Below are 24,349 nucleotides of genomic sequence, written 5' to 3'. Positions count from 1 at the left end.
TGATTTTTGAGTCAGTGTCAAAAGAAAAAAATTTGGGAACAAAGATTGAATGTCGTAAATAAAATTAGGTTTTGGTTTTATATGAAGAGAAGATAAATGAATTTTTCATCTCCCAAGCAAGAAGAAAATGAATTGAAGAAAATAAGTTGCTTACTACCAAACAAGAATACAGAAGTTCTCATGAATTGATTGAAACTTGGGAGGCTTCTTTTGAGTCTTCCATTTCCAAAGAAGAGAGAGAAAATGGAATGTTGGAAATGAAAGAAGACAAAGCGGTAAAAAATATGAAGGATATCACTTGTTTGTTTGTTGTTTATAACAGCAAACAAGTGATATTTAATATTTTGATTTTATTTTTTTTATTTGCTGTTACTAAAATTAAATAAAAATTTAACTTAAAGTAAAATTTTTGTTCACTATTAGTTACTAACAAAGAAAAAGTTTGAATTTTTTTTCATCAATCTTCTTTATTCAATATTACTAACAATGAACACTACCAAATCACAACTTTGAGTGAAAAATGCCTATAGAAAAATATTTTGAAACTTTTCTTTTTTTTTTTTGACTTTTTTATATTTTTTTAATTATTCATTTCAAATTTTCACTTTAAAAGTTATGTACAAATCCAACCCTAATGGACTTAACACACCTTAAGTTGGTGCATAAAGGTCAAACGTCTTACTTTTCAAGAAGATTCAGAAATTATTGTGCTGTGAAAGCCTTTATGAAGATATACGCACGCTGTTTACGAATGTACACACGAGAAGGAACAAGTGTACCATCGCCAATGATATCACATATATTACATGCGCTCATGAAAAACATGATCATCGGCAATGTGGAAAGCAGTTAGACAATCAAAATATAGTTTCACTTGTAGATAAACAATAACCATTTCAGTTCAGCAGTGAGTGCAACCATAGCTCGACTTCGTGCATCCAAGAAATCCATTTTTTTCCGAAATAAACTTGAGTAACAATGGAGTGACAGTACGCAACAATTCTTCTAAATTTGCTTTACTTTCCTTAATATTACAATACATGCTTCAATTAAAATCGATTTTCTAGTTGAGCACTTCCATGGATATGACAGATTGACAGTTCTAACATCGTTGAAGACGAGACCTGAATCTGATAGACTAAAAAACACTAGATTAATTTCATAAATTTGCTGGCAGTACAAGGGATCTCAAGTTAAATTTTGCAGACAACAAAAAAATGACTACTAATCCGACCATCCGAAAAAATCATCCCCGAAGCTTTTCAATGTTGAGACTCATTCTCAAGCATAACAAACGCTTGAATGAGACTTTGAGCAGCATGTGTCTGTTCAGGAGTACCGGATATGATGATGAGAGTTTCAGGTGTCCCGGGTTTTGGATCTGTGATGGTAATCTTTGCATCAGAAATCTGCACAAAAGCCAGTCATAACTTGTTTTTCAGTCCTATTTTCGTAACAAATATCATAGTAAACTAAGAGATAAGAAGTGCAAACAAGCAAGTAAAGCAATATTAGACTAGCTGCATTGATGATACTAAGATATAAGAATTTACAATCTCCGGTCCAACTTTGTTACATCAAAATTGAGTGCCACTGAGCTGAATACAAGAGCTGTGAAAGAGAGTGAACAGATGTGGGACATTTGGAGAGTATAAAGTCAGAGACTGATAACTCAACAGGCAGATGGTCTAACCTCATCAGTCCGCGCAGGGAAGTCGTTAGAAATGATGGGAAGCATGACGAACGCAGATGCTTTTGTTAAGTGAGGATTAATGCTGAATTGAGAAAACATCTTGGTGCCTACAAAATATCCCTTTTTAACTCTCCTAAAATGATAAGATTGTTTCTCACCGCATAAAATGATCCCACCATTTTCCAATACTTCTAGGCCTCACAATATACATTTCACTCCATATGGGGGGTACTTGATGGATTTCAACCATCGTTGACAAAAACAGTAAGTTCAGCAGAAAGAAATTGTATGAAGGATATATCAGAAACCACAAAGAATCAGAAATGCAAATTCATAACAGAAACAAAAGAGATCACCAGAAAGGTTTTCCAGTCAAGTTCCTAGTTGCAGTCAAAAACCTAAAAGGAAGCCAGAACTAATGAGCTATTGACCAACATCAACATGTAATATTATACAAGGAGTTTTAGTTGATAATTATAGCTCATATGCCTCTTGCTCTATATTTGAACCCCCTAAGCTCCTACAAAAGGGCTCTTTCGTTCAATTTTGGCAAGAAATCAAGAAAGAAAAAGAAGGGGAAAGGAATCAGTCAGCCCTGAAATTTGTTTGGTTCCATTAATAATGGACCGACATTACCTAGCATACATTTGGTTTCAACATTGCATGAAAGGGAAACAAAAGTTTCACTCAACATTCTCTAGCATACTCCACCATGACTACCGGACTACTTCCTTCAAAAGTTCCCATACTATCGCAAAATTGCACCATCACAACCACCATCAAAATGCATCAATCATCACTACCATTCACCATGACCATTTATGAAAACCACCGTCTTCTTCTCTAGACTCATCAGTCTCACGATAAAAAGGCAAGAAACTAGCATCTTCAGAGGTAAATTTTGATCAGAATTCCAAATCTGCAACCATAAATCCGTGACATTCAAATTTGACAAACACGTGAGTTTTTGTACCCTTCTAACATTTTTCCCATCAGTCCTAGCATTACTTGAAATTTAAGGTTATTCTGTCCCACCCCCTTCAAAAAAATGTTTTAGGTTTGTAGATTCACTTTCATCTGTAATAGTGAGATACTCTTATTCTCTCCTGGGTGTGTCATTAAGAGCTGATGGGGTTTTAGATATAAATTGGGCTGGCCGGATGTGAGGTTGTGGTGATGGTGCTGGTTTTTTCTTTTTTCTTTTTGAGTGGGGCAGTGGGTTTCATATCTTGGTACATGTATAATTTATATGGTGGCTAGGGGTGGCATAGGCCAGTGCTGTGTCAAGTTTATGGATCTGGACCAGAGATGAACAGAACACAGCAGCAATACACTATAACAGAAAAGAAAAGAAAAGATTAAGAATAGAAGATAGAAACTTTGACCATTTTTCATCCTGTATCTTCATGCAAACCACACGTGTACCTCTAAAAATATATACGTATTAAAAGACAATAATAAAACTTTACTAAATTTTACTAAATTTCCATGCATAGTCCACAATGGTATCTAAGATCCAATAAAACGTACAATTTCTACATTGATTCAACTGAAAGTAATACACTTTCCTTTAAACCAACACAAGGAATTGTATCATGATAATAAAAATACCTGTCGGATTTGTCTCAAGCATCCACCATCCTCTCCATATATCGAAGGTACAAGAGAACTGGGAACTACAACTTCCACAGTTGAATTGGTGATTACGGCTTGCTGGCTTGCCCTTGAGATAATAAGAGATAGACAAAGCAAAAACTTAGCAAACCAATTAAAGACTCAGAAAACAAAACGACCATTTATAATTAGTATAGAAAATACCCTCCAAATCCAGCCATCCGTCTCTGTGGGGGTCCACCATACCGGCCCATAGGACCACCTTCAAGTAAATCCTATAAAGCAATTGCTGACAGAGGTCAATAACCAAATTCCACAACGGCAACAAGAGAACAATCATGCCAATATGGTTCATATTATTACTAATACTTAAATAAACATTTGATTTCATGCAAATGGCCATAAAAAGAAGATAAGGAGAAGAAGCACAGATCAGTACCTCAGGATGCCAGGGTCTTTCTGACGGATTTGGCATTCCTTTCCTGTGGATGTCGTGTAGAAAAGGAGGATGTTCATCATGAGGATGAAAACCTCCATGTAAAGGAGGACCCCCAATAGAATCAAAGTTTCTAAATTTAGGAAACATTCCAGGAGGAGATACTTCTCCTCTTCCCATGAATGAAGGGAGAGGGGGAGCTCGATCTGTGAATGCAAGATTTGAAGGATGATTGATGGAAGGAAATGCATCGCGAAAGAAATGATGCTGTAGTCTAGTGGTTATCTGCAAAAGTGCTTCTTGAACTACCTCCAGCTCTCCATTTATCTAGTCAAGCACCGCAAGAAAGCAACCATAATCACATTCAGCACAATGTCATTATGCAAGCTTGATTAATTGTACAAAAATAGTATATGATATAAAGTGTATGCCCTTGAAACTAATAGAACTGTCAATTTACAGATGATTGTCAAGGTAAAATATTACTTTCTCCTATTCGAATCAAATGTCCCATTTGATAATGCACCAATTTTAAGAAAAAGGGGAGGGGGACCACATGGGAGGGGTGAGTAAGGGAAAAAGTGATAATTTTGATGGCAATTGTGTAAATAAGGAAATAGTATATTTGATGTGAATTTGCCAAATGAGAAAATGAGACATCTGATTAGAATAGGAGGGAGTAAGATTTAACTATACCTTATATAAAATACTTTTACCAAAACTTAGGTATATCAATCCAAATATTTTCAGAAAAGAGTTCAAGCAACAGCACTCATATAAACATAAAAATAATATACTGGAAATAAAAACCTGAACTACTTCATTTTCAGATGCGCTCTTAGGGGTCTGATCTTTCCCCATGATACGAATATAAGCACCAGTAAACTTGCGCATCTCAGCAATGATAGAGCCACCTTTACCAAGAAGGCAGCCAATTTGATTGGAAGAAACAAGAATCTTGGATGTGACACCCTTCTCCTTGCTATCAGGTATAGCTTTTGCTATGCGATTTTGCACACGGAGAACTGCATCCTGTACAGCAGAGATCCTATCATCTGGGTGCTGCACAAATTAGGCAACAAATATAAGTCTCCTCATACAGAAATATACAATCACAAGCACCAACAATAATGTTGTAACAAGGAACAGCCAACTGATGCAAAAATAATACCGCTGGACCAGATATGATTATCATGCGTTCTTCTCCATCTGAGTTGCTTTCAAGAACTTTAATGTCACATCCTGTTTCATGTTGAAGAGTCCTAATAATCGCTCCCCCCTTTCCAATTACTCCTCCAACCCTCTCATCAGGGCAAAGTAATCGAAAGGTTAAAATCTCAGGAACATCCATTCTTCTGGGCACAAAGTTTTCATGGAACTTGGGAAACAATGGGGGACCATTTGGATGAAAATCAGCATCGTCACGAAATCCACCACCAAATGATGGACCATGCATAGGCAGAGATCGAAGGGGATAGGATTCAGGCCTTGAAACATCACTGTTATGTGAATGAGATGTGCCTCTTAAAGGATTAGAAGGAGATGAATCATGATCATGAGTTGCATTCATAATCTGATCTGAAACAGATTTGATTGCTTTCTTTACAGCATCAGTTAATCCAGTTATCTGCAAGTAGATTTCGCCATAGTAGGCAAAGTAATTTTATCAGCAATAAGTATCAACATAAGCCAAACTAATATGATTTCCAGCCACAATATGCATAAATCAAAATTGTTTTAATAGCATCACTTAAAGATAGGCAAAGAGCAGAGCCCTCAGCTCCAACCATTCATTACATCAGTTTCACTACAAAATAGTAATATACTTATGAACTTCATGTTTCTATGGCAGTGTCCCTTCCAACTAGTGATATATTTATGGCATTCATGTTTCTATAGCCAAGTCCTGAGCATGACTTGACGAAAACTCATAAATTCACGGTGAAGCGCAATTATCTAGAGCAACTAAAACCTCCTCACTCAAGCAATAAATCTTAGTTATATTGTATTTTAACTGCTTCTACTGAATTATGCTCGAAATTACGCTTTTATAAATCTTTATGAAGTATCAGCATAAATTCACAATATTGAAGGTATCACTGGGAAATTTGGTTACTTCAATTTTCCAAAACTGAAATTAGCAAAAGGTTCCTATTCGAACATTGCAAGTACGCTCAGTATGAAAGCATATGATATCAGCAATGAAACATGGAGGCATAGGAAACTAAAATAAAGATGTTGACATGTGATTGACAACTAATTAAATAAATATTGAACCTATGAACAGATAAACAACACCTAAAAAGTTGCACAATCTCATAATTCATAAGATCATAAATCACCTGAACAACTTCATCAGCAGAAGATGCACATTGAGGAATTTTGTCCCTGGGAAGAACACGAATTTGAGCACCGCTTTCAGCGCACATTTGCTTGATGATAGAGCCACCCCTCCCCAAAAGGCATCCTACTTGACTAGAAAGCACTAGTAACCGAAGAGTAACTGTAGCAGAACCATTGCTTTCTTCATTGTTGTCTTCGGTCTCCTTCTCCCCTATAAAAAATTTTGCAAACACAAGTAACAAAGCCTCCTGTATAGATAAATTTCCTTTCTTTGACAGTTCATTTTCAGCAGTTGGAGTTTCTTTATTAACCTCATTTATGTTGTGATGTTCAGCATCACCTTGCTCTTTAACCGACTTAGGCTCGTCACTATCATTCTTGGTATATTGATTGTTGCTCTCGGCTTCCTTGTCAGAACCCATAACAAAGATTACCCTTTCATCACATCCAGGTGTAGGGTCATCAATTCTGACCTTCGCACCAGTTTCCTGGCGTATCTGTGATATGATATCGCTCCCCTTTCCAAGCACATTTTCAACCTTAGAAGATGGGCAGAGCACGCGGAAAACATCACCACCCGATGAGGTTTTCCTGGGCTGTTTTGCAGACTTAGTATTTGATGACTTATGAAACTTTTTCCCATTTGAGTCCTCATTGCTGTGATTGTGTTGTCTTTTAGCAGGTGTCAAAGAATGGGACATGTTGAAATGAAAAGCCCAAAGTCACGGCAGTTTTCTGCAGAGGACGTAGCACATACAAGACAATAAGCACTCCCACAGGTTAAGTCCTTCTTGAACGGAACAGGAGTGGAAGAAATTTTATTTATTCAGAATCTACCTAAGATTTGATTGGCACTTACTAGATGAAATAGAAAACGGTGGATATTTACTTTAGGTCCTGTTTGAGCAGATAAAAGAATGTATCTGCTACAAATAATTGAATACATTAACGCTAATAATATATTTTATATGCAGATATGACAATCACAACTAGAAGTAGAACAAATCTTTGATATTACAAGGGTAAGGCTGCAAACATTCACAACACTTACTAGTGTGATAGGGATAACATACTATTGTTGCAGATCCAAGGAACTGGCATTTGGTAAATAAGTGTAATGTCAGGGTGTTAGTTGTAGTGTGAGGTGGTAGTAGTGATGGTTCCATGAAGGTTCCAAAATCTCAACTAACACAACCGCAAAACTGTTGACACGATTTGAACCGAAACCGACCCGGGGGAAGCAAATCGAACGGTTTAGTGAAACCAAGGAATCGGCTGTAAGTTCAATGAAACTGTGAATCGGAATTGTCCGGTTCCACTTACGTCGAAACTCGCCGTTGGAGCCTATGTTATATATATGTGATGCATTTGACATTCACATCCACACCATCTCCAAATACTTTTCTAATTCTCTCTCTACTCACTCTCTCTAATTACTTACTTAATTACGCAATTATTCTCTTAATTATATAATTAGTCTCTTAATTTATTGACTTATTTCTTTGATTTACCAACATAATGAATGTACAGAGCAAGGTACAAAACATGAAGAATGAGAATGATCTAGGTGTACCAAAAGATATTGATTTTTTTAATATATATACGAACCTAAAATCCACTTGATAATAAGTGAATGCATTATTATTATATACCCACTTGTTAACCACAACAATGAGTAATGACGAAAATAATGAATTCTAAAGGCGGATACTAAGGATCATAATGTAAAATAGATGTCGTATTTTACTGATTTTCGTTGCATCAAGGAATAGCAGCAATTTTAGACCTAAGTCTTAAAAACTGAAAATCTATCCAAATTAACAAGCTATTATTATCAATGTACAGATCGTCCACAAAGTTAGGCGGATAATTATGTTGAAAATTATAGGCGACTTTTAAGGGAACACAACCATCCTAAAGACTCGGATAACTTAAAGCTCAAGAGTTCCGAAGCCTTAAAATATGGTTGATGGAAGATTTGAGCGTTGAAGTTCAAATTCAATTGAAGTGTGAAGTATATAAATAGAGAGTTGATTTTCAGAGAACAAGACACCAACCTGACAAAATAACGCTTTAAAAGCTTTATACTCAATTAAGAAGGGATTTAAGTAAGTTATTATTAGTCTTCTTGTACTCTGATAATAGAATTTTATCTAAGAATGGTTTATTATAAGGCGAAACATAGATCTTACAAAGTGCTGAGTTTGAGAGTCTGTTCATGTAAGCTGGCCACATTTATACGGTGTATAGTATTGTAGACGTATTAGTATTTGAGTGATTGAATTACTCTTTTTAGTTACTAGGTGAGTGCATATGTAGTAGTGGCAGAAGGTGCTACTAGAGTGTTTAGCTAGAGTGTAACAAAAGAGTTATAAAAAGGGTAAAGCATTAAAAATTCTAAGGGTTGGAGAAACCCAAAGGTGGAGACGTACATTCTTTTGAGGATTAAACTCCTTACCTACTTTGTTTTATTCCAATTTATGTGTCTTTATTTTCGAAATAACTTAATTCATTAATTAGTTTCTTAAAGACATACACAAAAATCTCAAAAAGAATGCCGAAAAAGTTTTAAGTGCATTGTCAAGACTCTTAAAACATAATTTGCCAAAATCCACTATAATCTATTCAACTCTCTTCTAAAGCGATCCTTTTAATTGGTATTTGAGCTTTGTCATGAGACAGAAAAATATGTCACCATGAATCCTAACGATGTAGGTTTTGGAAGGACAATCCACCAATCGTCCTCCAATGTTCAATGGAGACAGCTTTTCTCATTATTGTGGTGTAATGCTGATATCTATCGTAGACAAAGATATTGAGCTTTGTTAAATTGTCAAAAATGGTCCCAAGATACCTATGAAGACTCAAGGAGATATTGAAGTCCCCAAAGCTGAGAGCGGATTCTCTCAGACTAACTTATAGCTTGTTGCCAAAAATTGTAATGCTAATAATTTGTTATATTGCGATGTTAGCCTGGATGAATTCAACAGAATAAAATTTTGCATAAGTGCAAAAGAAATTTGGAATAAGCTCATGGTCACCAATAAAGGAACAAACCAAGTCAAGAATACTAAGATCAGCATTTATTAAAGGCAATAAGAGTTGTTCAAAATGGGAACTAACATGAGTATCAAAGTAATGTTCACAAGATTTACACAAAATAATCTTTAATCTTTTTACTTTTTTAAGATAAGAGTTGACGAACGAAGAGAAGGTTTGGAAGCTCCTAAGTTTACCAAAACCCAAATGGGATCCCAAAGTTGCTACTACTATAGAGGAAGGTCAGTGTCTCACAAAATTACCACTAGACGATTTAGTTGCAAAGCTAATCACACATGAACTCACGCTGAATGATGACGATAGAGAATCATCTTTCTCAATGAAGAACATTGCCTTAAAAGCAAATTAGAAAGAAGTCCCTTTAGATAATGAAGAATGTGATTCGAATAATAAAAATGATCTATTTGTTCTTATTGCGTGTGGTATGTTAAGGAAGGAGATACTCAATACCCTCATCACGCAATAATAAAGGTAAATATTCTAATCAAAATTTTTAGTGTGGCTCTCTAGATCACTTTTATCAAGGCATGTTCAAAGGACAAACAGTCAAATGACCAAAGACATTACAAAAAGAAAAAGGTAATGCTAGCAATATGGGATGATTCTAAAAATTCAAGCGATAATGACTAGAGAGAATGACAAGAAATCAAAGCTCCCAGTTGAAGTAATGATTCAACATTTAATTTCAGGTCCCAAAAAGACTCTTGCGCAAATCTTAGGTATAGGAACTTGAATGAGAATTAACTAGTTCTTGAGGTTAACTTCCTTAACTCTAAACTAGAAGAACAAATCAAATCAAAATACTAATATGTTGATACAATTGGAAGCCTTAAAGGATACTTAAAATAATGTAGATCATCATGTTAAAAGTTTTAAAAGTTAAAATGGAAAGGTCAAGACCCACGCTGTAAATCAAATCAGTGGCATCAGAACCCTTACCACTAAAAACACTTTCTTAAAACTCAAATTAATTTCAATTAACTATCAAAGCATCAGAACCCTTACCACTAAAAACACTTTTTTAAAACACAATTTAATTTCAATTAACAATCAACGTGACAAGTTTTATGATGAGAATCAACTTTGGTTCATACACGTAGTAACTTAAAAAAAGGACACTTAAAAGATCACACATGCGGAAGAAATACTTGAAAAGATGAACGGTGCTCAAAGAGTCTAATAGAGACAAAACTAGAATAGGATATAATCGAAACTTCCTTAAGACTCATAACAAGACTATTTTTGTCAAATGAAACAAAACCAAAATAAGTCCTACGTGCCTTTATTGCGATAAGCATGGTCTAAACAAATGACATATCCTTACAAAATAAAGGATCAGCATACCATTAGAAGCACTTATCTTATGTTGAAAGAGAAGATAAAGCTAGATTGGGTCCCTATAGGGACGAGACCTCCTAATATGTTACATCTTAATTATGAACACAAATTTGCTAAAGTATCTTGCCAAAAGGTTTAATTAGTGGTTTTTGCATGAGAAAAAGGAGAATTGATGGATACTTGATAGAGGTTGTTCTAGACACACAAGTGGAAAAGCCTCATTATATTATGATCTCAAGAAACAATCTGTTGCAACTATTACTCTAGGAGATAAAAGTAAATGTGACATCAAAGGTGTTAGAATGATTAGCAATGATTCACTCAACTCCATTGATGACGTATATTTAGGAAGTAGCTTAAAATACGACTTATTGAGTATATCATAGCTATGTAACAAAGGTAATAAAGTATAATCAAAGAAGTTTGAATTTGTTATTGAACAAGTCATTTCTAAAAATACGGTGCTCAAGGCTCCTAGACACGAAAATGTTTACATGTTTAGTACTGACCACGTACTCAAGCCTACCTTAAAATGTCTCAAAACTAGTATGGATGAAACCAAACTCGGGAGCTTAAGACACCTAAGAGACGATAATGCTTACATGTTTATTAGTACTAATCAAAATTAAACTTGTTCTCTATAGAGTTTGCTGCTATTAAGAATTTTCTAGGTGTGAACAATAAAGAAATTATGAAAAAGCTAGATCATATGCATACGGTTGTTGAATTGCTGAAAAAAGAGGTATGTACGATGAATAAGAAAAATGATGCAATTGTAGCTGAAATTGTCAAAGGACCAGAAGCACAAGAAGGGGAAGATGTGCTAGCAAAGATCTTGAGACTAAGATGCTCAATCAATTGAAGACCTTATTAAGACCCCTAAAGCTACCTTGTGATTGTTGGATGTTTGTTTCATAAAAAAACTATTTTGGTTTTTAAGACTTAATTTGATATGGTTGTAAACACTAATTTTAAGTTCTTTTTCCAAAATCTCTTTCACTCATAGTTGATGAAATCCAATGGGAGAAAAATACCTAGATTAACTTAGTTTAATCTAAATGAGATGAGACCTATTTTTTAATTAATAAATCGGGTTGCATTGCATACTATGCATTAGAATACTTTGTTTATCTGTTTACGCATACTGTCAATTATTTTGTAGGAAACTAATTGATGATATTGATTGTCTTTCATCACGGGAGAGAATATTAGGACCCTGATGATGAATGAAAAAACTACTAACGAAGTAAGAGTGATCTAACATCAATTAATATTGTTTTATATTGTTCTAGATTGTTTTACATGTTAATATACATTTTATATATTTGTCTAACTAATATCTTGAAGATTTTATGTATATTAAGTCTAAGATAAAACGTCTAAATCCTAAAATATAAGAAAGAAGTTTTGACTTACTTGTTATCATATTCAAACTAACCCACACTTTTTGGAAGATATATTTTATATTGTGTTCAAATTTGAATAAGTAACAAAACATATAGAAGATTTTAGAAGAAACTTTCAAAATATATAAATGGTCGCATAACCATCATGCTGACGACTCGGGTGACTTGAATCTCAAAACTTATGAAGCCTTAAAATATGGTTGTTGGAAAATTTGAACGTTTAAGTTAAATTCAATTGAAGTGCGAAGTATATAATAAAGTGTTGATCGTCAAAGAACAAGACACCAACCTGACACAGCAAAGCTCTAAAAGCTTCATACTCAAACAAGAAAAAGTTTTCATACGTTTTTATCACCAAAACACTGATCTTATAAAGTGCTGAGATTCAGAGTCTAGTACAGTAAGATAGCCTTGTTTGTACTCTTGTAAAGTTTAGAGTGACAATATACGGATGGAATTAAAAATGTGGTGGGAGCTTGTCCAAAAATACAAATGATACCAAAATGAAAGGGGCAATCCAAAATGGAAAATGATGCTAAATGAAAAGGATGGAAGATGTATACTTCATTCAACTTTTATAGAATATAGTTACTTATGATTGTTAGAGCAATCTTTTCATAGTGAAACAGAAATGTATACTGATATTGTATTAACTAAACTGATATGTGAGTATTTCGAGTACTCAGCTCCGAAAGTGTATAAAAAACATCATTTGCGAATACAAAAGCATATAGCCATTCTTCCCCTCCCCCTTCCATATGTATACATTTCATCATCAATTTCAAAGATTCAAAGAAACCTCAACAAGAATTTGATATTCGATAATACCATAAGAAATCCAACACTTGAATTCATAACGACAGGTATACCTCAAAATGGGAAGAAACAAAATGGGCGGCACACGAGGTTGTTGACACGAATGCAGTTGGGTTGATGTTGCGTATTATTTTGGCAGCTGGCGGACGCAACTGGCGGCAGATGCAGTAGGGCGGAGCTTGGGAGGCTTTGCGACTAGCGGGTGAACACTGGGCCTTGGTTGGAGGTGGACGGCCTAGGCTCTGCGGGCAGGAGCTTCCTGGCTCCTTCTGGCTTCAGATGGGCTGGACTGGCGTGCGGTAGCTGCTGGCTGGTTAGTGTACCGAGATGTGGTTCGGATGGAGGTGGCAGCGGTGGACAAGGGTTTGGTTGGGTTAGGGTTCTTCTGGAATATGAACATGTAATGGAAGAAGGTGAAAAGGGATTTTGGTTTTCCTCCGTTCACATAGGATTATCCCTAGTTTTTTGACATATTTATTCTTACTTGTAATTGCACAATTAATCGATTATCTATGTAATAATTTTAATTTTTAATTTTTAATTTTAATTTTTAATTTAAATGAATCGATTAATTTGTAATTGCACAATCAATCAAAATTTCGATGGAATGATTGGCAAATAGTTGTTGATTATTGACTTTTTAATTGACTTATTTATTTAATAAGTATATTGGCCATTTTTGTTGGCTTTTAATAGAGGTGTTCAAACTAGGCAGCCCAACTCAAACAACTCGCTTGAACTTTGGACCATGGTCAAACCGAGTTAAAGACTATGAAAATCGAAATTGTTCCGACTTGAAAACCAATTGAATCTAATAACAAACTAAAAAATTTTATAATTACCCAGATTGAATCAAACCAATTTCAATCTACCAACTGAAGTGCACCCATTGGAGACTACCCATAATTGAAATTAGACCAAATTGAATTTGAATCGAGTCAATCAATCACCCGAGAAGAATTGAATTGGACCTCTTTTTTGGGTAAACGAACCTGATCATCAACTATAAGAGATGGAATCGAGTCCGACCATGAGCCGTGGGAAATGAAATCTATTAGTGATAACAACCGTAAGAAATGTAATTTAGCTCGATTAAGTTAGAAAATGACTCTAAGGTTTTATGTTATTATTTTCCAAAACTGCTTTAGATTTTTTCATCTTTTAGAAAAAAAAAATCTTTAAAATGTAAGTTTTTAAATGTATAAATTTGGCAAATTGTGTGAAACAAAATTAGCCTTGGTGAATGAATATAATTACATTGATATTAATTATCAATTATTTGATGAATCTATGAATTCGATAAGTTTTGTAAAAATAAATAAAAATATTTAAAAAGTTCATAGTGAGATTAAGAAAATTGGTAGTAAAAATTTTCCTTTAATACTCTCTCTATTCTTTTATTTTTGTCCACTTTGGATTTTTCACACATATTAAGAAAAATATAATCTTTTATTATAATTGGTATTATTTTAATTAGATAGTAGTGGAAAGTAATGATTGTATTGAAAGTATGAGAAAGAAAATTAAAATTAAACAAAACATAAACTTAAAAAAAATGATTGCATATAAAGTGTATGAGAGAGAACCTTACAAGATGGATCGAGCAACAAACCCACTAAACTTTCCAAATTAGAAAAATTTTGGAGGGTATTCTAAAAAAAGGAGGGAAAAAACCAAAAACAAAATTTACATCAACCTAATTACCTAGATTATTTCAATTACATTGGGCAATTTAAGAGTACATGAATTAACAAATTAAAGGTTGCTAATCATAGATTACATGGGTAATGTGAAAAAAAAAAAAAAAAACCTTTCAAATTCTGTTTCAGAGTATGCTGCACCATAACAAAGCAGCCTCACAACATTCAAAACTCCAAAATAGTCACAGTACCATAACAGCATTAACAAAACACCAACACCACCGTTCCAATACTGCTGCAACAGTTACAGTAACATAACAGTGATTGTATTAAACACCAACACCACCATTCCAACACTGCTGCAACAGTGACAATAGCCCTAAAAGCATTAACAAAACACCAAAATAGTAGCATAACAGCTGCTGAACCATAATTTCCATAACTTCAGTGCATCATTGCCTTTTAATGGCTTTAGGGAATGAAGATGAGGAACAGGGGGCTTGATACTTTGGATCAAATGCATACGATCCAGAGTCAAGTTCAGAATTAGAAGAAGAACCAAAGAACATGGAAGAACAGCAGGCACAACAAATAAATCATCATAAGCCAAGGCTCAGCAACAAGTTAAGACATCTTATTTTCCAAGAAATGTTGTCACTAAAAGTTAGTGACTCACTTCCTTATGGTACATTCAAACGGATTGCTCAAAAATAGGGTTATCATCATAAAACCAAAAATTTATGGAAACGAGCAATTCAAACCAAAGAAGCAAACAAGCCATACGTTGTAGAAACAAAGTACAAAACTGTGGAAGAAAAAGAGTGGTGGTAACACCAAACATAATTGAGTCTAAACCAATGGGCGAACATACTTGCATTAGAGATGCGGCAACATGTTTAGACTTGTCACCGTCAACGGTTTGGAGGTTAATAAAAAGAGGCAAGATAAAAGCACATTCAAATCCATTACACCCCGCTTTAACCGATGCCAACAAAATAAGAAGGGTGGAGTGGATTTGGAGCCTTATCCAAGAAGACACCATTCAAAGACACCCAATATACAAAGCCATATATGATTTTATTCACATCGACGAGAAGTGGTTTTATTTAACCAAGAAAACGCAAAGGATTTATTTAGCACACAAAGAAAAGGTCCCGTATAGGGCAGGGAAGTCATCAAAATTCATATCTAAGGCCATGTTCTTAAGTGCGGTAGCAAGGCCCAGATGGAATCAATATGGCCAATGTACGTTTGATGGGAAAATTGGAATTTTTCCTTTCATCAATATGGTGGCAACACAAAGAGACTCAAAAAATCGACCAAGGGGGTCAATAGAGATTAAACCAACCAAGTCAGTAACTCAAGAGGTGTATAGGAGTATGCTTATACAACAACTCATTCCAACTATACTAAGAAAATGGCCAAGTTAAGGTCCTTCTATTATTTTTATTCAACAAGATAATGCAAGGGTTTATATCACAAATGATGATCTAATTTGGCAACAACACAATAGGCAATGGGGTTTAACATTCATTCTCACACAACAACCTCCAAACAGTCTAGATTGTAACATTCTTGATTTGGGTTTTTTTAGGAGCATACAATCAATAATGCATAAAAAGATGCCCAAAAACATAAGAGAATTAATCACAACAGTTGAAGATGCATTCGAAGAGTTACATCCAAAGATCTTAACTAATGTGTGGATCTCATTACAACACCATTTAAATGAGATCCTAAAGGTTAAGGGATGTAATAACTACATACAACCACTCTTTGGGAATAAAAAGTACAAGAACACAATGGAAGGTTAAGGATTCAAGTTAGAATTTCAACACAACTGGTTAGAGAAGCTGTTGCTTTTCTCAACCTAAAAAGAAATCAGCAACAAACCCAAACAGAGAATGAGGATGCTGCCAAAATTCACAAATCATTCATCAAGCATATGATGAAGCAATTGAAGAAACTCAATGATGATAAAAACCACAACCCCTCAGTTTTATTTTTGTTTTGATCATCATTAAAAATGTGACTTTAAAAACTTAGGAGCAACAATTTGTCAACCACAATCCATATCAATGATTAAAGTTCATGTTTTTGCTAAGTAACTTCATTATTTAATATTATTTCAGAAAAAAAAACCCCTAATTCATCATAGAGGTCATGAATCCTCTCAGATTTTAGAATGTTCATCACCAAATGAAGCAACTAAACATGAATACAAAAATCAATTGATGTGTTTAGGTTTAACAAATGCTACTCAACCAAGTAATTAAAGTTATTTTTTGAGAAACTATAAGTCAAAAACCCTCATAAAAGTTTACATCACAGGGGCGTATACAAAAATCAACATAAACAAATTCCAGAACAACAACATAACCAATGGAAGCAAGCAAGAACAACATTTCAGAACACCAAATAAACCAGGGGCATATACGAAACATCAACACACTTCAAAAAACATAAACAAAAGATCATTGTAAATCAGCAGCAGACATCAAAACGAAAACCAAAACATACGTACAAATATCAGATACGTTTTTTAGGGTTTATTTTAGCCCTAAAAGCAATAACATCAGATATGTTTTTTAGGGTTTGTTTTAGCCCTAAAAGTAATAAAATCTTTAGGAGTGTCAGGGACAAGCAAATTGACTTGATCTTCTTTCACATTTGGTGAACTTGAAGGATTTAACTCAGATGGAGAGTCATACAACTATTCCACAACAGAAGGAGAAGAAGATGGAGATTCATGAAAAGTAGATGTAGCATCATCCTCAAGGGACTTGTGATATGCCTCAAGATCCTTTTTGGACCACCTTTCATTTGAATATGAATGTGAACGACCATGAAAGTAACAAGAACAAAATTCTCCATATTCACATTGAACATCATACAGATACGAAGGGATTGTAGATTACTCTCAAAAAAAAATAAAGCTTCAACAACCAACAATGACGAATAAAGGAGCCTCGAAACAGGGGGCATGCAATCCCAAACTTTGCCAAAAATAACAAAATGAACTTCAAAATGTGGAGAATAAACCGATCTGTATTTTAATTCAATTAAATTGAACTAAAAATGAACAAGAAACAGGGGGATGAGAGCTTTAAAAGCCATGGAAAAGGTTTTTAGAGGAGAGAGAAATAAACATCTACAAGGAGGAGGAGGAAAAGAAATAACCAGGGATCATGATGACAAACACTTCGCCCAACAAAACATTTAAGAATCCAAGATAAAACCGGGTAAAAATAAGGGGAAAGGGGGGTTTATAAGTGTTAAAATTGAGAATAAAACTTTCCAAATATAAAAAGTATTCCAAAGTGGAAAAACTTATGAAACTACCTGTTATAGTGAGGTGGAAAAACATAAAAGAACGAAGGGAGTAATAATTAGAGTAAAATTTAGGGAAAATTGTTAGAAACTACCTAGAAAAACTGTACTTTTGTGAAAATACTACTCAAAACAATTTCTAGATAATAATTAGGGTATCTTATAATAGATTTCATCCCTTTTACTGTTTTTTCTGTCATGTTCAAGTCAGATGACTGATTCGGAAAGGCACCCCTTAAAACATATGAAGCAACATGTACTTCATTCCACTCAATTGAACCCTAGTTTTGAAATTACCCTCTTTCTTTATCTTCTTCCTTCGTCTTCTCCATTAAAATGGTGTGTTGAAGCTTGAAATTTCTCCTTCTTCATCTATGCTTTAAAATGTTCTTCATTCCAAACAATTTGAGGATGATGAGCAGCGTTTGAGGAAGAGAAAGAAGCCTGCTTTGAAAATCCTAAACTAATGGCATAATTCAGTGGATGAAAATTGGGTAAAATAGCTTTTGGAAAATGCTTGATGCATTGGCACATGATAATCTAGGTAGTTTTAATTTTTTTTTTGTTAAATTTGAAATACCAACGGAAAAATGGACGGTTCTTTTATAATTTTTTGACAAACAAAATAGATTTTCTAGGTAGTTTTTGACAAAAAAAATTATTTTAGATACTTTTTCACATAATGGCATAGTTCAGTGGATGAAGATTGGGTAAAATGACTTTTGAAAATGCTTGATGCATTGGCATGTGATAATCTAGGTAGTTTTAATTTTTTTGTTAAATGTGAAATACTAACGAAAAAATAGTCTATTATAAGGTATTCTTTGACAAAAAAATTAGATTTTCTAGGTAATTTTTAACAAAAAAATTATTTTAGATACTTTTTCACAAAAATAAGCTTTTTCTAAATAGTTTGTAACAATTTTTCCTACAATTTATAAATATTTCAATAAAAAACACTCCTAGGACAATCAAACGGGTCGTAGGGCCCGACAAGACCAACCAAGGGGTGAATGGGTGATAAATACTCGAAACCAACAATACGTCCAAAAAAAAAAAACCAACTAATTTGAATGTGTCGGCGCTTGCTTAATTTGTTGAATTAGCATCTTTCCCCTCAGATCTAAGCTTGCATCTGTCTTTCATATTTAGGATTGCTGTTATTCATCCACCCACATTTCCCGCATAATTACACCCTCCATTGTGATACAAACTCAAACACAACCACATTTCCATCCAAACTTTGCAAAACCCATCAATATTACATGGCATTCTGCATAACAGCATCATCCCAATAAATCCTAAATCTTCTTAACCCAGATCCGATTTCATCACAAATTTTTTTCTTTACCCCAATTTTGAAAACCCAAGGAAAGATTCAAAAATGGGGGAAGAGAAAAATTCAAAAGGAGGGTGTTTAGGTTGGTTTTTGGTGATTATAGTGTTGGCAGCCATTGTTGCTGGTTTAGTGATTGCTTTTAGATCAAAGTTCCACCATTCTGATAAACCTGAACCTGTTCCTGGCCCACCTGGTGCCATTGTCACCAAGTATTCTGATGCCCTTAAGTTAGCTATGCAGTTTTTCGACGTCCAAAAATGTGAGTTTTCTATGATACCATCTTTTTTTCTCTTCTAATTTGATTGGGTATAGAATTTACTTGCAATGTGTCACTGTTTTATTGTCCAATTTTCTTTTTTTTTGAATTGCGTTTCATTTATTATTGGGTATATTTAGTAGGTTGGAGTTTATCATTTGAGCATTGGAGCTGTAATTTATAGTAAATTTGATGTTCCAATTGTTTTTTTCATTATAAGTTAGGCTGAGGGAAGGAAGGGCTATGTGAGATCTCACAGAAAGACGGTACTTACTCCAACTGAGACAAGAACCATTTCTCATGTTCCAATTGTTATTTGTAGCAAATTAAATGTCTAGGCAATAGCTATAAGAATTTCAGTACTCAAGTTAATTTCTTTATTTGGAAAACTTGTGTGGTTAATACTCATAATTGATTATTATTAATGTTTCATTGTGGGCCAAAATCTGATTTTGATGTTCGTGGTCTAAAGCATTGTGAGTAGGTCACTGAGAAATGATTTTGTGACTTGTTACCATTGAAATTATTCTCATTAACTCCATTTGATAGTTGTTATTGCTTTGCAAATCAATAACAAGACATAGATACTAACTTAGTTGAAGTTTTTCTTCATCCTTTTTGTTACTGATTTGCTAACGAATAATCATTAGTAATGCAGCCTCTTGCAGAAATGCAAGGTAAGGTTTGCTTTCATTACACATCTGTGGGTAGACCCTTTCCCAGATCCACACTCTGTGGGGCGCTTTGTGTTCCTGGCTGCCCCTTCTTTATAAGGGTCGAGTTTCTGGATTTAGTTTAAAGAGGTTGGTAATACTTTGATCTTGCAGCTGGTAAGCTGGAAGATAATAAAATACCATGGAGGGGTGATTCTGCTCTAGATGATGGAAGTGAGGCAAAGCTGGACCTCTCGAAAGGGTTGTATGATGCTGGTGATCACATGAAGTTTGGGTTCCCAATGGCTTTTACTGCTACTGTCTTGTCTTGGGCTATCCTTGAGTATGGAGATCAAATGGCTGTTGTGAATCAGCTTGAACCTGCTCAACATAATCTCAAGTGGATTACTGACTTTCTTATCAACGCTCATCCTCGGGATAATGTCCTTTACATACAGGTATGTCAATGTCCAAAATTGTTTGAAAAGAAATGCTTGCTATTGTACTTCTCTTGTAAAGGCCAATATTGATCATCTGAACTGCGATGTAGTAATTAGAAATACTTCACATGTGAGGAAGATTCCACATTGCTAAAAAAGTGGGTTGTAGACATGTATATAATACATGATGGGTGAATCTCCTAATACCATATGGTTTTGGGAAAGAGTGAAACTCATCATGTGTTGTATGCAAGTCAAACGCTCATCATCCGTGAGTTTGTGCCCCTAGCCCATGGGTGCCCTGTGGGTGTGTCCACAAGAGTGGGCCCATGGGGCGATAATGTGACGAATTGTCACGGCCTAACAATAAGGTGATTACCTTGTGTCTGTTTTATGTCTGAATTTAAATATATACACCCGGGAATGTTGTCATGTTACATCGTTAAGAACAAAGATTAATTTTGGACAAGGCTATAAAAAGTATGAATTCTGTCTTCCCTGAAACATGATATTTGAAAGGAGTTCTGTTGATGAATTCATACAGGTTGGTGATCCTGATCTGGATCATAAATGCTGGGACAGGCCTGAAGCAATGACTGAGAAAAGGCCTCTTGTGCAAGTGAATACTTCCATACCAGGAACAGAAGTCGCAGCCGAAACAGCAGCGGCTATGGCAGCAGCATCCCTTGTGTTTAAGTCGAGTGATGCTACTTACTCAAGCACTCTTTTGAAGCATGCTAAACAACTTTTTGACTTTGCTGACAAATATAGAGAATCTTACAGTAAAAACATTCCCAAAGTTGCAACATACTATAATTCAACAGGCTATGAAGATGAGCTCTTGTGGGCTGCAAGCTGGCTGTATCATGCAACCAAAGATAATGCTTATCTAAACTACGTCAATGATAATGGAAAAGAGTTTGCCAATTTCGGAAGTCCAACTTGGTTTAGCTGGGATAATAAGCTTGCAGGTACTCAGGTGAGTTATCGAATTTTTAAGGAGGTTTAACAATGGTTTGTTATGTCATTATTACTATTATCAGATTGTTGTGTGATATGTACTGTCCTTCTATGTTGATGTTTATATACTTATTAGTTGAACAATTGCAGAGCATTCTTTGGTATAGTTGAAGCTTAATTAGAAATGCAGATTGGTTGTCAATTATTTTTGACTTTAGCTACGTACTAGTTCTTTATAATTCTAGACTAGATTTCTCATCTGAGAAGCTCTTTTAATTAAAGTTACAATAATGGGTTATACTTAAAAAATGTTTTTACATTCAGACATGACTGTACTATTTTTTTCAACATGAGAGTCGGTCAAACAGAAAAAACCGTGGAACACAGATAGTAGAGTTTCAGTCATGATCCATATTCTAGTTATCACATTTTTAACTTATAAGGATAAGGATACGATGAATGCTCTGTAATTTTCTTACCAGAAATGAAGGATTATAATATCCTCATGTCATGCTTTGAAGCTATGTTACTTGCACTCGGGTACTAATGTCGGATGTGTCCAAGTGTCGGATACGTCTAAATATTCAATTTTATGCCTAAATGAAGTGTCTTAGTGCCATACCAATGTCCAAACATCAAGGATCGGGCGCGGGTACGTGAAGCAAAATGAAAAGTCTGAGTAATATAACTTTGAAGTGTCTTGTAAATATTCTGTCTTAACTGTTCACTGCTTATCAGCTTAGGAATCTGTAACGTTGATGATAATTACCTTGTGCCTTTATTTATGGCATAAGGAATGGAGTAATGAACATTTCATACATCTTAACCGTCCTTAATTTTTTGTTTTGTAAAATTCTGGGGTGATGCTGTTTTTGACGGTCTGTTCACATGTTGTGCAGGTACTGCTTTCTAGGGTCAATCTTTTTGCTTCAAAGGAAATCTCAAGTTCAGCGAACTCTGGGCTTCAGTCATACAGGGAAACAGCGGAAGCTGTTATATGTGGGCTTCTACCAAAATCACCGACAGCAACAACTAGTAGAACAGATGGTATGATTTATTTGATACACACTTATTTGTTTGCGTTCTACTTAAAAAGAATATAGAACACTCTCATTCTTTACTGGATTTCATGTTTTTCTTGTCTCTTTTATTCTTGTTGATATTTAATATTCCTATCAAAGTGGACTTCTGAATTTTCATTAACTTGTGCAAGAGAATACGATAACAATACAACTACGCCAGAACCTTAATCCCAAAAGATTGGATGGCGGGGTCAACGTGTATAAACATATGGTCTAAATGGATTTCTAGGACAATTTAGTGTTACATATCCAGACATGGACAAATGGAAAAGGCAAATTAGTATAGACGATGTCATAAGTTGATTGTTTTTGCCTATCTTTCGGGAATAAGTCTGGCATTAAATGTTGTTAGTTAGTTCCTACTGGTGCTGGGGTATGATCTGGCTGCTGAATTGTGCAAGGTGCCTAAAACTTACTGTCTACTTCCTCCGTTTTTTTTTTGTAATTTTTCTTTTTGCGTAAAAATTAGGTATAAGTGAGGACCATTTGAAGTGCCCATTGTGCAATGAGACATTGGATAGTACTAAAACACATATTCCACCTTTCCCAATGAAATCGCTCGCATGCTTTCACTATATGAGAGTTTTAGAGGATTAGTAAAGCAACTCAAGTAACATCTTTTCCATATGATCATTGCGGGCTTTTATACCATTGATGGAAAAAAGCATACTAAATTAGGATGTGATGCCATTATACAGAAACTTCCCAAAAGGGGTTACGACGCAATTAAAAAACGGACTAAATATAATTTTGATTTCCTTCTTATGAGTGCATTACACTTTATTACTGTCTCTGGCTTCTCAAGAAATGTGTTTTCGAGAGTTAAGTGATCGAAAGTTCTCTTGTTCAGTGGTAGCATCTCAATATACCTATGGGGAACTGTATTTTACAGGTGGTCTTATATGGGTCAGTGAGTGGAACTCACTTCAACATCCTGTGGCATCTGCATTTTTGGCTGTTATCTATAGCGATTACATGCTTTCTTCCAGAACTGCACGAATATCTTGCAACGGACATTTGTACAAACCATCAGACATTCGAAAATTTGCCATCTCACAGGTTTCTTTTCTTGCCTTTCTATGAACATTCAATCATGCGACAAACCCAATATTTATTGGTTATCTTTCGATGCTTTTGCAGGCTGATTATGTTTTAGGTAAAAATCCTTTGGGAATGAGCTTTCTTGTGGGTTATGGGGACAAATACCCACAATTTGTTCACCATAGAGGCGCCTCAATTCCAGCAAACGCAAAAACTGGATGCGAGGATGGATTCAAGTGGCTTAATTCAACCAAACCTAATCCAAATGTTGCGGTTGGAGCACTTCTTGGGGGGCCATTCCTGAATGAAACGTACATTGATGATCGGAATAACTCAATGCAAGCCGAACCAACAACATACAACGGTGCCCTTGTTGTTGGTCTCTTATCGGGTTTAATCACCACTTCTTCGGTAGTTTCATCTTTTACATGAAGCATAAATATCATTAGGAGTACAAACTATATGCATTATCTTGTATTTTGTTGTTGTCTATATCTACGGAGGCATTGTTTTTGTTTCATTCTAGTTCGAGTACTACAATAATAAGGTATATTGAGCTTTAATGGGCGTGGTTTAGTAATTAGATCTCTACTTTTGTAATATTTACATGAATTAGCTTTCATTATTAGTAAGATTGAAGGATGTAAAGTGAGATGGTAATTTTGTAATGTAAGAGAAGACGAATGGGATACAACATGAATGTTGTGTTTGTTTGGTTCATGTCTAATATATTGTATATCGAGTAAACAATTTAGGGTTTTCATTTTTATCTATTTCAAGTCCCTTCCCCTCATGTTTGTAGTGATTTTCTTTTTCTTGAAGTCAAAAAAAACATGATTTATACTTGATTCATCTGATTGAGTTTGTTACATGATGTAAATGGAATAGTTTAAGGTTTGTGT

The 24,349-nt window shown here is 34.8% G+C and overlaps 3 protein-coding genes across 4 annotated transcripts; 2 read left to right on the top strand and 1 right to left on the bottom strand.

The window, feature by feature from the left end:
- Window positions 1–933: 933 nt before the first annotated feature.
- On the bottom strand, window positions 934–13,166 carry LOC130798084 (KH domain-containing protein HEN4-like). 2 transcript variants are annotated; one of them, XM_057660947.1, is made up of 9 exons: window positions 12,760–13,166; window positions 6,946–7,009; window positions 6,086–6,821; window positions 4,915–5,370; window positions 4,554–4,805; window positions 3,747–4,070; window positions 3,512–3,582; window positions 3,305–3,416; window positions 934–1,409 (listed from the first exon to the last, which is right to left on the bottom strand). In XM_057660947.1, the coding sequence occupies exons 3-9, from the start codon at window positions 6,785–6,787 to the stop codon at window positions 1,263–1,265; spliced, it is 2,064 nt and encodes a 687-aa protein (XP_057516930.1). In that variant the 5' UTR covers window positions 6,788–6,821; window positions 6,946–7,009; window positions 12,760–13,166; the 3' UTR covers window positions 934–1,262. The 2 variants fall into 2 exon arrangements, with proteins under 2 accessions (XP_057516930.1, XP_057516929.1); XM_057660946.1 differs by lacking the exon at window positions 6,946–7,009.
- Window positions 13,167–15,086: 1,920 nt separating this feature from the next.
- LOC130798830 (uncharacterized) lies at window positions 15,087–16,160 on the top strand. Its single transcript, XM_057661924.1, has 2 exons — window positions 15,087–15,697; window positions 15,941–16,160. Exons 1-2 carry the CDS (start codon window positions 15,087–15,089, stop codon window positions 16,158–16,160), a joined length of 831 nt encoding a protein of 276 aa, XP_057517907.1.
- Window positions 16,161–18,720: 2,560 nt separating this feature from the next.
- Window positions 18,721–24,244, top strand: LOC130798080 (endoglucanase 10-like). The gene is made up of 6 exons (XM_057660942.1): window positions 18,721–19,274; window positions 20,099–20,382; window positions 20,909–21,343; window positions 22,224–22,371; window positions 23,299–23,465; window positions 23,547–24,244. Exons 1-6 carry the CDS (start codon window positions 19,061–19,063, stop codon window positions 23,877–23,879), a joined length of 1,581 nt encoding a protein of 526 aa, XP_057516925.1. The 5' UTR covers window positions 18,721–19,060; the 3' UTR covers window positions 23,880–24,244.
- The last annotated feature ends 105 nt before the right edge of the window (window positions 24,245–24,349 follow it).

The sequence above is a fragment of the Amaranthus tricolor genome, chromosome 13 (genome assembly GCF_026212465.1).
Source record: "Amaranthus tricolor cultivar Red isolate AtriRed21 chromosome 13, ASM2621246v1, whole genome shotgun sequence".
NCBI classification, from domain to species: Eukaryota; Viridiplantae; Streptophyta; class Magnoliopsida; order Caryophyllales; family Amaranthaceae; genus Amaranthus; species Amaranthus tricolor.
This window is presented reverse-complemented; position numbering and strand designations above follow the sequence as displayed.

Bases quoted from the DNA above. Each gene is read 5' to 3' on its own strand.
- LOC130798084 (XM_057660947.1), bottom strand. From the start codon at position 6,787: ATGTCCCATTCTTTGACACCTGCTAAAAGACAACACAATCACAGCAAT. The intron at 4,071-4,553 runs GTTTTTATTTCC...GTGCTTGACTAG, and splicing joins CTGAAAATGAAGTAGTTCAG to ATAAATGGAGAGCTGGAGGT. The intron at 3,417-3,511 runs GTATTTTCTATA...TATTATCTCAAG, and splicing joins CGGATGGCTGGATTTGGAGG to GGCAAGCCAGCAAGCCGTAA.
- LOC130798830 (XM_057661924.1), top strand. From the start codon at position 15,087: ATGGAAACGAGCAATTCAAACCAAAGAAGCAAACAAGCCATACGTTGT. The intron at 15,698-15,940 runs GTCAGTAACTCA...GGGTTTTTTTAG, and splicing joins ATAGAGATTAAACCAACCAA to GAGCATACAATCAATAATGC.
- LOC130798080 (XM_057660942.1), top strand. From the start codon at position 19,061: ATGGGGGAAGAGAAAAATTCAAAAGGAGGGTGTTTAGGTTGGTTTTTG. The intron at 19,275-20,098 runs GTGAGTTTTCTA...TTGATCTTGCAG, and splicing joins GTTTTTCGACGTCCAAAAAT to CTGGTAAGCTGGAAGATAAT. The intron at 23,466-23,546 runs GTTTCTTTTCTT...ATGCTTTTGCAG, and splicing joins GAAAATTTGCCATCTCACAG to GCTGATTATGTTTTAGGTAA.